Here is a 13337-nt window from a genome sequence, read left to right on the forward strand (position 1 = left end):
TTCCAATTTTGTATATTTGTAATTAATTATTAAATTGTGTGTGTGTCTGTAAAATTGATGCACCAACTCTAAAGAGTAAAAAATCGAGTTGGAATGGCTGTGGATTTATATCAAAACCTAATTAATAATAATCTGGAAAGTGGAAAAAGCTACTTTATAATCTTAATTATGAGTGTATATAAATAAGAAAATAATGATAATAATTAATTAAAAGTTATAATATTCTCCTGGCTAGCTAATTCTTTCTTTATTCTATAAATTATATATTCCTTTTTTCTTCATCTAAAATGCTAATTATTATATATCAATAATTATTGTGCATCCAAATTCTATCTTCTACTTCCTTCTTAGTACTGAATAAGAAGTTTAACAATTACAATTATTACAATTAATTGATCATTTGATTTTTCTGATGAACAATCTTAGTCTACCTCCTCTTATATATTATTAATTAATCATTGTAATTTAAAGTTGACATGTTCAACAATTTAGACTCTTCTAGCTAAAACAAGATCACTCTCATTTCTTTTTCATGATTTTTAATGTTACACATTGGTGCCGTATAAGTAAGAAAAATTGTGTGCATGCATATACATTTATATATTATATATATACACTAATTACTCTATCTAATAATATTCTCTATTCAAAAATAAAATCTAATTTATTATAAAAAATTAAGATAATAAGTAAGAAATGTTGTGTGCATATATATGCATACATGTATATTATAATATCAGGATTGGCCCTAAAGTATAATAGATGATAGAAAAAAAAAATATTTCTAGATTTTTATTTAAAAAATAATATAATATTTTTTAAAATTAATAAAAAAATATATATAATTTTAAAAGTAAAATTTTTTTAACTCCTGAGGCGCTAGACACAGGCCTAGTCCAAGAAGACACTACAACAAAAAGTATAATTCCCGTCAGTTTTTAAGTGTCATTTAAAGAATTTACGTCGGTTAAAAAAACTGATGTATATACCGTAATCGCAAATAATTTTTTATTGGCATCGTTTTTAAAATAACGCGAAAAACAATTATCTACATTTACAAACCGACGCAAAATATATACTTTTCTATTTTATCTTTTGCGTCAGTTTAAAAATGACGCAAAATTATTTATGGCATTTTAAAACTATCACAAAATACTTATTATGTCGATTCAAAAATGTCATATCGATTGCCAAAATATTTTTTTCTTTTTACTTATTGCGTCGCTCATAAAATGAAACACAAATGTAGGTAAGGGAAAATTGTAAATTTTCATATAATTTTTCTCACCTACATTATCAAGAACTCGAATTATAAAAATGATCCTATTGTTACTTATTAAGTGAATCTTTGTACTGAGTGTTTATTGCTCAATTACTAGCTTTAGCCTTTCATTGTTACATATACTCACTAGTGGAACCTCAATTAGGAGAAATTGAGTAGGCCAATTTGGCTAATTATAACATCCATCTACATGTTTCAATCTTGATTCAGTGTTAAACTTTATTGTTCTGCATTATTTATTTATTTTTTATTTTTTTGTATTTCATTTTTTCTTATATTTAAATTATTTTTTTTAGTGTATTTAATTGTGATTGAACTTTAGGCTACAATATTCAACCAAAAGATTACTCTTTAATAAATTAAGTCTAAACTAGCTATATATATTAATAAATTATTTAACTCATTAATTAATATTAAAATTCCACCAAAATATAGAACTATATAGCCATTTATATATTTTTTTATTGTTATTATGAAAATTGGGGGAGTCTCTATTCAAGCATAATGAAGACTTGGAATTATTGGAAATAACCTTGGCTTGATATCTACATTTTGAATAGCTATTATATAATAATAATAATGAAAAGAAAATTATCAATTTTCATTAACAATTAATATTATATCTCATATTCAAAATAAAATATTATTGTTTATTAAAGATCATGACTACCTAATTTTTTTTAACAAAATAGTATTGCAATTAGTATTAATAAAATATATATGTTTATTAGAGTTGGATTTAAATCATGCAATTTCTCTTTTTCCCATTCCTTCCTCTGAGCTAAATAGCTTAAATTTTTTGATGGATTAATAAATATTCATAAATATAAATTTCACTATTAAAAAAACAATATTATTGAAAATATAAATAATTAAAATATGATCAAAATAAAATGACTAGATTTTTTTTTAAAAAAAAAATGACTATAATTGTATTGATGAATATATTATAAAACTCATATGGGCAAGTTTGAGAATAAATCATGTGACTTGTTGTTAATATGATTGGCCACCGTTTTGAGTTGACTGTTGACACATGACAGTTATAAACAGTTAGAAACTTAATAATATATAATTATTTCCTTATTATATAAGAAAAATATTTACAACAAGAAGACTATACATGGACAAACCAAGCAAAATATATAATATTATATATTGTATATTAATATTATACAGCTAGTTATGAAAAGGAATGGTAGTAGTGCGTTTTTCTCGTATTTGGAACTCAATGAAGGCCAACCCTTAAAGCAAAAGACATTAGTTTCCAATAAGAAAACTAGTCATCATAGGTTGTATATATAGAGACCCTTTTCAACTTTTGTGAATTCTTTCTAGTCTTTGCCCTTCTCTTAAAAACACATCATCAATATTATTTATATAACATAATAATTTCATATAAATTATAGGGTAAGTTTACAGTACACTTTTTATATTTTGATAAATTATTACATATCTATTTTGGTATGTAAAAGAGTTTTTTAGTCTAATTTTTATCATAATCGTGTACGTGAAAATTTCGAGTAGTTTATAATACTGAAAAATAAAATTTGTATTTTTTGTTGCATACGCGACTATTTTTTTATACGCATATTCGGTAACTGTTTAAATTTTATTTTTGACATTATAAATTTTTCCAAATTTTCTAAAAAAATTACAAGTGATTATCTTATATAAGTACAACCTATGTGATCATGAAACAAAAAATAGACTAAAATATTTTTCTAAATGTCAAAATAGATTAAAATCTACCAAAACGAACTCTTAAAGAGATTTACTACTGAAATTTTCTAAATTATAATTACAAACAAAATTATCACAATATTATAACCTAAACTATTTTATTAATACATAAAAAAAATAAAAAAATAAAAAAAAAAAAGAGAGAGAATCTTATATATTGACAGCATGCAAGACCTATGTATATGGTAACTAATTTAAACTTTCCTAAAACAAACAAAAAAACATTAATTAATATTACTATAATAGTATAATATATTATATACCCAATTTAATTTTCTTATGTCACTAATTTTAGATATCACACTTAGATTTGATCAAAGAGTTCAAAAACCAATCACACACTCCAAAACTTACACATAATGACATTACTATTATTATTTGATATTACATCATAATATATAATCATTTTTAAATCCCACATATATATATAGATTTGATATTACTATAATTATTATTAGTTTCTCATTTTTTTTGTTTTGTAAGTAATAAATAAATAATAAATGCCCACGTGGCTTCCAAAAACCAACACGCCCACATGGCATGACCCAAACCAAACCCACTTGTTTTAACCCTAAACGAGTCCACTCAGTCCATTTCAAATCAAAAATATTTCAACGCGGCTATTTTTAACTCACCAAAACCCCACTATATATATAAACCCCTTTTATTCACACAAATCAGAAACCAAAAAAAAAAAATCAGATCACATTAAAACGCAGTCGTTTTAAGACAAAAACAAAAAACACTTTCCCTTACCCTAATTTTCCCATTCATTTTCTTTCTCGCCAAACAAACAAAAAAAATGACTGAAGAAAGCCAGTCATGGCCATTAGCTCCGAATCGAATCCACCACCGTAGCGACGAAGAGAATCCGGCATTCAAAGCCATAAGAAAAGAACGAAGCAACAAATGTTTCATCTACGTCTTCGCAACAATCGTATTCCTCGGTTTAATCTTACTAATTTTCTCCCTAATCGTTCTCCGACCTAAATCTCCCGACGTTAAAATCAGATCCGTTACCGTTAAAACTCTCCACTACACAACCTCGCCGTTTCCGTCAGTTAACGCTACTCTGGTGGCGGAGATTTCGATTGAGAATCCTAACTTCGGACCTTACAGCTTCGACGGAAGCTCAGCCAGGATCCTTTACGGCGGTCAGAAAATCGGCGAGCGGCGGTTCGGGAAAGGCCGTACGAAAACAAGAGAAAGGACGAGGGTGAGATTAACGATGGATATTCGATCGAGTAGGCTTCCGGAAGGTGCGAATAATCTGAACAGTGATTTGAACAATGGAGTTTTGAAGATCAGTAGCTATGCAAAAATCACTGGTAAAGTTGAGTTGATTAAGATTATTAATAACAGAAAGACGAGTGAGATGAAGTGTGATATGAATCTGGTTTTGAAAACAAAGAGAATCAAAGATTTAAGATGTTAATTATGATTAAGATTACGATTAAGATTAAGATTATCAGTTTTTTTTGTATATTTTAATTTTGGGTTATTATGTTAATACGAGTTTGTTTTTATTATTATTATTATTATTATTATTATTAATATTTGTTTCATTGATTCATTGTCGTTATTATTATTATTATTATTTGTTTGAGAGTGTACATAAGGAAACCATTAATATATATTTTTGTATTATTTTATTTGGATTTGTTTTTCATACCAATTAAAATTAACAGCTCGGCTTAATAAAGAGTTGCTGTACTTTTTTGACACTGTATTTTTTTTTTTTTTTGAATGTTTTTGACACTGTATTAATGCAAGAATAAATAGGATTTTTGATCCTCAAACTTAGTTTGATTCTTGAGAGTTCTATAAATTTAGGCTATGTTATTTTTTTATAACATTAACGTAGTTAATTTATAAATTTATAAGGATTTTTTTACTTAAATATTTTAAAGTATTTTTTTTTTTTTTTTTTTGCATTTATAACAAACAGAAGCAAGCAACCAATATATAAATTACAATTTCAATCACATACTAACTCACACAAATTCACATAGGAGCAATTCAAAACATAAAAATAAAACAAAATAGTATATAAAGTGATTTCCTAAATTTAAATAATTTACATAAAAAATTAGACATATAAATAAAAAATTATCTATAGTCCACTGTCCAGTAACTAAATTATATTTTTTTAAAAAAAATAAAAGAATATATTAAAAAACATATATTTATAATAATTTTATAGTGTTAGAAAAAAACTTCTTTAGAATTTTTATAATAAAAGGAAAAAAATAAATAGTGCCATAACCATCCAAATTTTTATATTTGTAAATACCATGGATTTTATCAATTTTTTTAGAGTATAACTATTTGTAAAATTGTAATTTTCTTTCTGTTTAGTCAATATAAAAAATTAGAATTAACTAATATTACATGAAAGTTAAGACAGACTAATTTAAGAACATTAAATATTTATACCACTAAAAAAATTGTTAAATTTATACTATTTATAAACTCAAAATTTTTGAGGCTTCTATTTCTTAAAAAAAATCAAAATATAAAATTCTATGAAAATTATAGTTCGAAGAAAAAAAAAATCATATAATAATTATCCAGCTCTTCGATTTGTGATCCAGCTCTTTGGTTTGTAGAAAATTTAATTATTTCAATTAACAGCTTGCAAATGGAAAATAATTAAGTTATATAGATTAAGTACACCTAATTGTCCTAGGTATATGAAAAAAAGTATGATGTGTTTGAATTTTGAAAGTGAGTACTTTTGTTTACACATTTCTTTTTGGCTTTTTTATTTTATTATTTTTGTTCTGAAATCTGAGCCGGTGGATTAATTTAGTAATTTTAAATTAAAATACTATTTCTTTTGTTGCTAATGATGATGATAAGAGTCACTACTATTAATTAAGTTGAATGTTGGTCATGGATGGTCATAAATATTAAATAGAATAATAAACAATTAATATTATATTAATTAATATGTGTATTTCTTCGGTTAATAAATCATATTTTCTGTTATTTTCTTCCTATGTATGACATTTGGTATCTTTTCTAGGAAAAAAACAGAAATTTGCTTTCAGGCCTTGTTCTTATTGTTGGTCATTTTGGAATTATTGGGCCTAGTTCAAGAGGTCGGCGTAGCCCAAAATTTTGAAAAGGCCCAAATTCTAATGAACAGAACCTTACCTTTGCATCCAAATTAGGCATAAGTTGTTATCGACTAAATCTAAGAAAATTTAAGTTCATATACTTTTTTTTTTTACCTTTATTATGAAATTCTATAAATGAAAATTACAAAAATACTAATAAGAAAACAATATTAAAATAATATATAAATAATAAAAAATTAACTACAAAATAGTAAGAGTGCAACATAAAAGAAATTAAAAAATTGTATTTTCTGTAAATAAAATCTTAAAAACTGTAAAAATATGTTAAAAAAAATTATTATAACTATATTTTTATTGTTTTTGTATATTTATGAAATAACCCCTTAAATCTACTTGTCTTCTTATACTAAGAACACCAATAAAAAAAACTTAAAAGGCTCAATTGATACAATAAATCAAGTCTAATTTTATTTTATATTTTTTTTAAAGGTTACAATGATGAAATACAATTGGTTTGTGTTGTGTCACTTTTTTTTTCACCTTTTAATCTTTTTGTATTTGTTAACGTTTGTATCAACGGTAAGTAACTATTATAACGAATATGGTTTTGGTTACTTTAATTGTTTAGCCTAATGATTATTATATATTTACAAGAGTTACACACCTTTTTTCTTTATTGAACATAAAATAGTTGATTACCAATGGTTAGTATAATTGTTTAAACTACTAGAACAGCAATACATAATTTAATGATGATGTTTATACCCAATTAATTATTGTATTGGAAATTCCTAACTAAAATAAACTATTAGTGTTCTATAATCAAATATTCAATCCATCTAAGAATTATGTCCATCTTTTTTTTTTAACTTTTTTTTTTACCAAGTAAAGAAAGGCTTTAAAAAAATAAAATAAAAAGAAGCTTTTTTGAATTAAAGCTCAGCTAACACAAAGGGGGCAATGCCAACTTGTACAAAGAAAAAGCACACGTCTTCTTTAGCTCTCATGCAATATATTGAGCCATATCTATTGAGTTTTAAATTATACCATTAATTTTAAAGTAATTTGCGGCATAACTTCTTTTAAGTAGCAATATTTTTGCAACTAACATCTAATTCTAAAACTTTTGTAGTAAAACCTCCTAAACCCAAGTTTTGTTAGCACTTAGCCCTTTCCATCCATTTTTGGGTGTTAAGTGTCAGGTTCGAATGTCTACGTGTACACAGTATACACGTGGCACAATTTAATTACTCCACGTAATAAATATTTAAAATTAAAATATATTATTAAAATTCTATTTTTTTTTATTTTACATTTTACATTACATCATACATTAATTTCTTTAAAATAAATCACTAAAATCTATTTTTTTTTAAAAAAAAAATTATTGTATTTATTCATTTTAAATATATAATATTAATATACAAAAATAAGATAAATGCTAAAAGGCACTACTGGTGCCTAGCACCCTCTTCCGTGTCATACCGCTATTAGTGTAATTAAGTATCAAATCTCATATAACTTAAGAAAATAGTTTTTAAGGAATATCGCTAACCAGCCGTAAGACGTCACCTATAAAAAGTATTATGCACTACTGGTGTGCAATAGCATTGCTCCGAAAATAATTATTAAAACCTGAAACAATTAATAAAATATGTTTAGAACAATGAATAGTATTATATAAATGTAGAGCGTGAATAATAAATTTTTAAATAAAACTTTAAAATAGAGCATTTGTTGGCGTATGTTTATAGGCGTATGTTTAATTAGATTCTTTAAATTTTTAAATTTTCATTTTAAAAAAATTATTGTGAATACTCTTAAATTTATCGCTATACCTATGAGTTAAAACCCACTTAAATTATTGGCGTAAGTCTTGTCTTTGTGACATGGTGCGATTGTTTTATGGTCTGAGTTTGATTCTTGGTTATTGGTTTGAGATTGTTCTGATTTTTGCCATTGTTTTCTAGTTTGAGAGTCTAAGTTTTCTGGTTTGAGTGACTAAGTTTTCTAAGTTGAGATGTTTTATGGTTATCTGGTTTGAGATGGTTGAAGGCAGGTTTTGGTGGGGTTGTGTGGCTCGCGACTGCCATGGTAATATCGTGGAGGCTTTCAATCGGGGTCATGTAGGGAGGGTTTAACCTGAAGTTGCTGAGATGGTTGGCATCAAAGAAGCATTAAGTTGGATTGATCGTTACAATTGGGGACAAGTCTCTATGTCATTTTCTTTTGGTCTTTTAGGGCATGATGTTCGTGTGTTGCTTTTATCTTTCGACAATGTTGAATTGCGTTTTATCAAACGATTGGCAAACAAGTTGGCTCACTGTTTAGCCAGAGATTCTTGTTTCTCTCCTGGTCGTGTGCTTCAGTGGGAGGATTGTTCCTCTGAAGCACGTTCTATTTGTTTTTAACGATTTGATTAATTAATAAAGATACCGATTTGAGTCAATTAAAAAAAAAACCCACTTAAAATAGTTTTAAATTTCATTACAAATATAGGGATATGATTTTGTCCCGTTATTGTACTTTCACGGATTGTAATCCGTGATGTACGGCAGCCGTCAGATGAGAGAGTTATTTAATCTGACGGTTGAGATTGATTTAGGGGTAATTAGGGTTAAAAAGTAGAAATGTACCCTGACACTCATTTAATGTACCTTGAGACTCATCTAATGTACCACAGAATACATTCCGTGAAAGTACATCACGGGACAAAATCATATCCCTACAAATATATAAATAAATAAAGTTTTACAAAATTTATTATATTACAATAAAACCCAAAATCTTTTTTTTTTTAAGCAATGAATAACTTCATTGAAAATAAAGCCCAAAATCTTTGACCCTACTATAATGGGAAAACATGTTATACCAGCTGGTCATATAAATTTTAATAATAATTAATATTAGAGAAGGTTCTGTGTAGTCTATCTATTTCAAGCACAAAAATTATTAGGTTGAAATTCTCTCCACATATCCGACAATATAAAAAGTTTGATAATCTTGTCCTTCTTTTTCATTAAGTTTTTACTTATTATAACAATAGTAACAAATTATTTTTTTTTAGGAACAATGACTGTTAGAAATTTTATTACATAAATTGAATAAATTAAAATAAATTACAATTTAATTATAAAATAATAGAAGAACAATATAAAAGATTATTTAAATATATATTACAACAATATTAATACACTACAAACATACATATATAAAAAATGTAAGAGATGAATATATTATATAACACGTATGAGAAGAATATAATCATTTACTCACAATGTTGATTATAGATTAATGAAAATTACTATTACTTCAATTAGGTATTATTACCTTCTTCCAAAAGTTTATTTTTTTCAATCTTTAACCACTAAAAGAATTTTTTAAGAAATAAATTTGAGAATTATGAATCTTGCATAAGTACTTGTTGATAGAAAATTAAGTCACACAAATAAACATATTAGACTTTTTTATATAATATTTAGGTGATCATATAAAATAAATTATAGTTTTACAAAATTAAATACTTATAGGTAAATACTATTTTGGACCCTGTATTTTCTAAAATAGTATAAATAAGACTCTGAGCTTAATTTTTGACAATTTTTTTTTTAATATAATCAACTTGAAAATAATTCCTAATACGAATAGATACAGAAAATGTAAACAATTTAGTCATAATACTTTTAGAGCAGATTATAATTAAATTTTATTTTGACAAAAAATCAATTTAAGGTCTTATTTGTACAATTTTAGAAAATACAGGGTCCATTTTGTCATTTAACAAAACAGAGAATCTAATTAATAATTTCTGCAAAATACAGAGTTCAAAATAGTATTTACTCAATACTTATATTGGTAACAAAAAAAATATTGAGTTTATGACACTATTTATCTTAATAATAATAATAATAATAATAATAATAATAATAGTCATTCATGAAAATTAAGCAAACGCGTTTGTGTCAATAATAAAATTTTCATACACAGTAGACTCAGACTACAGACTTACCCATATTCCAAATCTTTCTCTTTCACATTTTCTCGAACACTTTGCTATCAAACAACAGCCAAAACCCAAAAATCACTTCACATTATAATTCATTTATATAAATATATATAAATATTACTTACCAAAAACCACTTCACATTTCTCCAATATTCTCATCAATGGCGGAAAAAGACCAAGTCAGACCCTTAGCTTCAATATCTCCAAATCGATTTCCCACCGAAGAACAACAACATCATCATCATCATCATCATCACAACCTTCATCGCAAAAAATCCTACGCCAAGTGCTGCGGCTGCATAACAGCCATAATTCTCTTAATCGCCGTAACTTTCTTGATCCTCGCTTTCACCGTATTCGACGTCAAAGGTCCGATCATCAAGATGATCTCCGTCACCGGCGATCCACGTCAGCTGGCGAATTTAGCTGCCGTAGTAGCCGGATCGTCGAATCTGACGTTAATCGCCGATATGTCGGTGAAAAACCCTAACGTTGCGTCGTTTAGGTTTGGGAATACGACAACGGCCGTCTATTACGGCGGCGCTGAGGTCGGGGAGGGGAGGAATCCTGGGGGAATCGCTAGGGCTAGACGGACGATGAGGATGAATCTGACGGTGGATGTTTCTCCGGCGAAACTTGTGGCGGCGCCGGGGTTTTTGGCGGAGTATGGAGAGAAATCGTTGACGATGAAAAGCTTTACTAAAATCGATGGGAGAGTTAAGATTTTGAATATGGTTAAGAAAAAAGTTGTGGTTAGATTGAATTGTACTGTAACGTACAACCTCTCAAGCAATGTGATTCAACGACAGAGTTGTATACGACGTGTTAATCTTTAAAACGACAACGTTTTAATTCCACTTCACTACTAAGTTGTAATTGTAAAAAATAGGGTAAATATACTGTTTTAGATTCTATGTTTTACCAAAATTATGGATCGGATTATCTGTTTTGTTAAATGATAAAATAGACTTTATATCTTCAAAAATAATAAAGTTAGGACCCCGAGATTAATTTTTGATAATTTTTTTTCTAAGTATAATTAATTTGAAGACAATTCTTAATACGAACCGATACAAAAAATTTAAATAATTTTTTCATATCAATTTTTGATCGGATTTATTTGGGTCATTTATTTATTTGTCTAAAACAATGTGTGCATTATTATTTCATTTGGGTCTAAAAAAATATGTGCATCATATTAAATATGTAAAAATTTAAAATGGGACATGTGTGTTTGAATTTTTTTAACAATTTAGGAATAAGTATTTTTTTAGAAGAAAACTCCCAAAATTCCACCTAAAGAGCAATAGTTCTTAAAAAAGAAAAAGAGAGATATCATTAAATTTCACGAGATCATTGTATTGTTTTCATAATTTACAAAAAGATCTCTAGCTTAAATAAAGTGCTAAAAAAAATAAACTTAAATGATGTAATACAAAACACTAATAATTAATGGGAAAATTTTCATAAATATATGATCCTTTTTCAAAAAAAAAAGAAGATATTTTATAGGGAATTTGAATTAAAAAAGGGAAAAGCTATATGGTTAACTTAAGAAGGTAACTGGTTACACGCTAAGGAGTAATTGGTTACTTTAAACTATTTTTCTAACTTTCTTTTGAATTATTCTGACAAAATAATTTGTTGAAAGGAAAAAAAAAATCATATTTTTTTACTCACATTGTATTCAAACTCATGAAATATGTAATTTTCAAGTAATTAATCTATGTTGGAGTTTTTTCAACATTTATAATTGATCACTACAAAAATGGCAAAATGTTGGCCATAACTTTGGGAGATGACTAAGATTTGCCACCAAATTTAAATATGAGATTTTTAAATGGGTATTTTTATTTATGACAAAGAAAGCACCATAAAGGGGCAAAAAAAAAAATATATTAAGGTGGCTTAATTTCAGTTAATAGTGTATTAAAAAGGTCTCACAAAGAGAGGCTAATATGGAATTGGATAGTCCAAAAGAGAATAAACTTTTTAGGTTTCTAATTATATGATTATCACCAGAAATTATGGGATATTTGTTGGTGATAAATATTGACTACTTTAATTGAGATTTGAAATGGATATGATTATATATTCATTATCACACTCTAAAGGAGTTCAGTAATTTGGTACTGTAATTTCTAACAATATCCAAAAGTAAATTATTCTAGAAATAATTACATAAGACACCATTTTTTGTAAAATAATTTTATTTTTACGTTTAAAAAATATTTTTTTTATATATTTTTATGGTTTTCTAAAAAATAATACGAAAACAACATAAAATCAACAAGAAAACTACATCAAAATAATAACAAAAAAATAACATACAGATAACAAAAAATCAATAACAAATTAACAAGATTGCAACATAAAAAGACCGTATTTTCTGTAAATAAAATCAAAAAAATCGTAAAAATGTTTAAAATTCTGCGAAACTATATTTTTGTAATTTTTTTGTTGTTTTTATATTTTTGTGAAATAATCCCATTATTCTAATATGTAAAACATCTTTTTTTCTTTTTGTTTTTTAAGGAGAAAATTCTTGCCACAAAAGATGGTTCCCTAATATAGTGAAACTCACACTCAAACAATAAGAACAAATTTCTTTACAAGTATAAATTTCATGAAGCCTAGCTTTGATCTTGTGGGATCCCAATATAAAAATGTGATAGTTTTATAAAATATAACATAAAATGGTATTTTTCAAAATTTGGAGACCTGTGCTCATAGAATAATTGATATTTTTGAAAGAAAGCAAAAAAATAGGTCTGACTTAGGGACTGACCTACTACTTAAAACTGGTCTCTATTTTAGGTTGTTTTCCATTGAATTGCTCCTAAAATATTCAATCTAATCAATCTGCACGATTCAATTTGATCTAATTCACAAAATGTGAATATCTGCACTTGTATAAATTAGATTGGACTGGAAAATAAAAAATATACACTTGTGTAGATTAAATGTAAGCGCTAACCCTATGAGAAATCCTGAAGACTGTAGTCGGAGTGAACATGATAGTCATTCGGGAATTCCCTTCCGGACTCAACTAGCATTCCACAAGACTCGGGATGAACAAGTTAGTTGTCTAGGAACAATATCCAGGAGACACCTAACTTTCCAAGAACAATTTTTAGATACCTTTTCATTTGGAGGAACTATATCACATATCCAAAATAAGAAATCTCCACTTAATACAAATCGGGTGTACTATGAGTAAAAA

The 13337-nt window shown here is 26.5% G+C and overlaps 2 protein-coding genes across 2 annotated transcripts; both read left to right on the forward strand.

Moving 5' to 3' along the window:
• The first annotated feature begins 3425 nt into the window (after nt 1-3425).
• On the forward strand, nt 3426-4616 carry LOC115716158 (late embryogenesis abundant protein At1g64065). The gene has a single exon (XM_030644901.2). The coding sequence runs from the start codon at nt 3828-3830 to the stop codon at nt 4458-4460; it is 633 nt and encodes a 210-aa protein (XP_030500761.2). The 5' UTR covers nt 3426-3827; the 3' UTR covers nt 4461-4616.
• A 5443-nt stretch (nt 4617-10059) lies between these two features.
• LOC115716164 (uncharacterized) lies at nt 10060-11132 on the forward strand. The gene has a single exon (XM_030644910.2). It carries the CDS (start codon nt 10276-10278, stop codon nt 10948-10950), a length of 675 nt encoding a protein of 224 aa, XP_030500770.2. The 5' UTR covers nt 10060-10275; the 3' UTR covers nt 10951-11132.
• The last annotated feature ends 2205 nt before the right edge of the window (nt 11133-13337 follow it).

This window comes from Cannabis sativa, chromosome 5, assembly GCF_029168945.1.
Source record: "Cannabis sativa cultivar Pink pepper isolate KNU-18-1 chromosome 5, ASM2916894v1, whole genome shotgun sequence".
Taxonomy (NCBI): Eukaryota; Viridiplantae; Streptophyta; class Magnoliopsida; order Rosales; family Cannabaceae; genus Cannabis; species Cannabis sativa.

Bases quoted from the DNA above. Each gene is read 5' to 3' on its own strand.
- LOC115716158 (XM_030644901.2), top strand. From the start codon at position 3,828: ATGACTGAAGAAAGCCAGTCATGGCCATTAGCTCCGAATCGAATCCAC.
- LOC115716164 (XM_030644910.2), top strand. From the start codon at position 10,276: ATGGCGGAAAAAGACCAAGTCAGACCCTTAGCTTCAATATCTCCAAAT.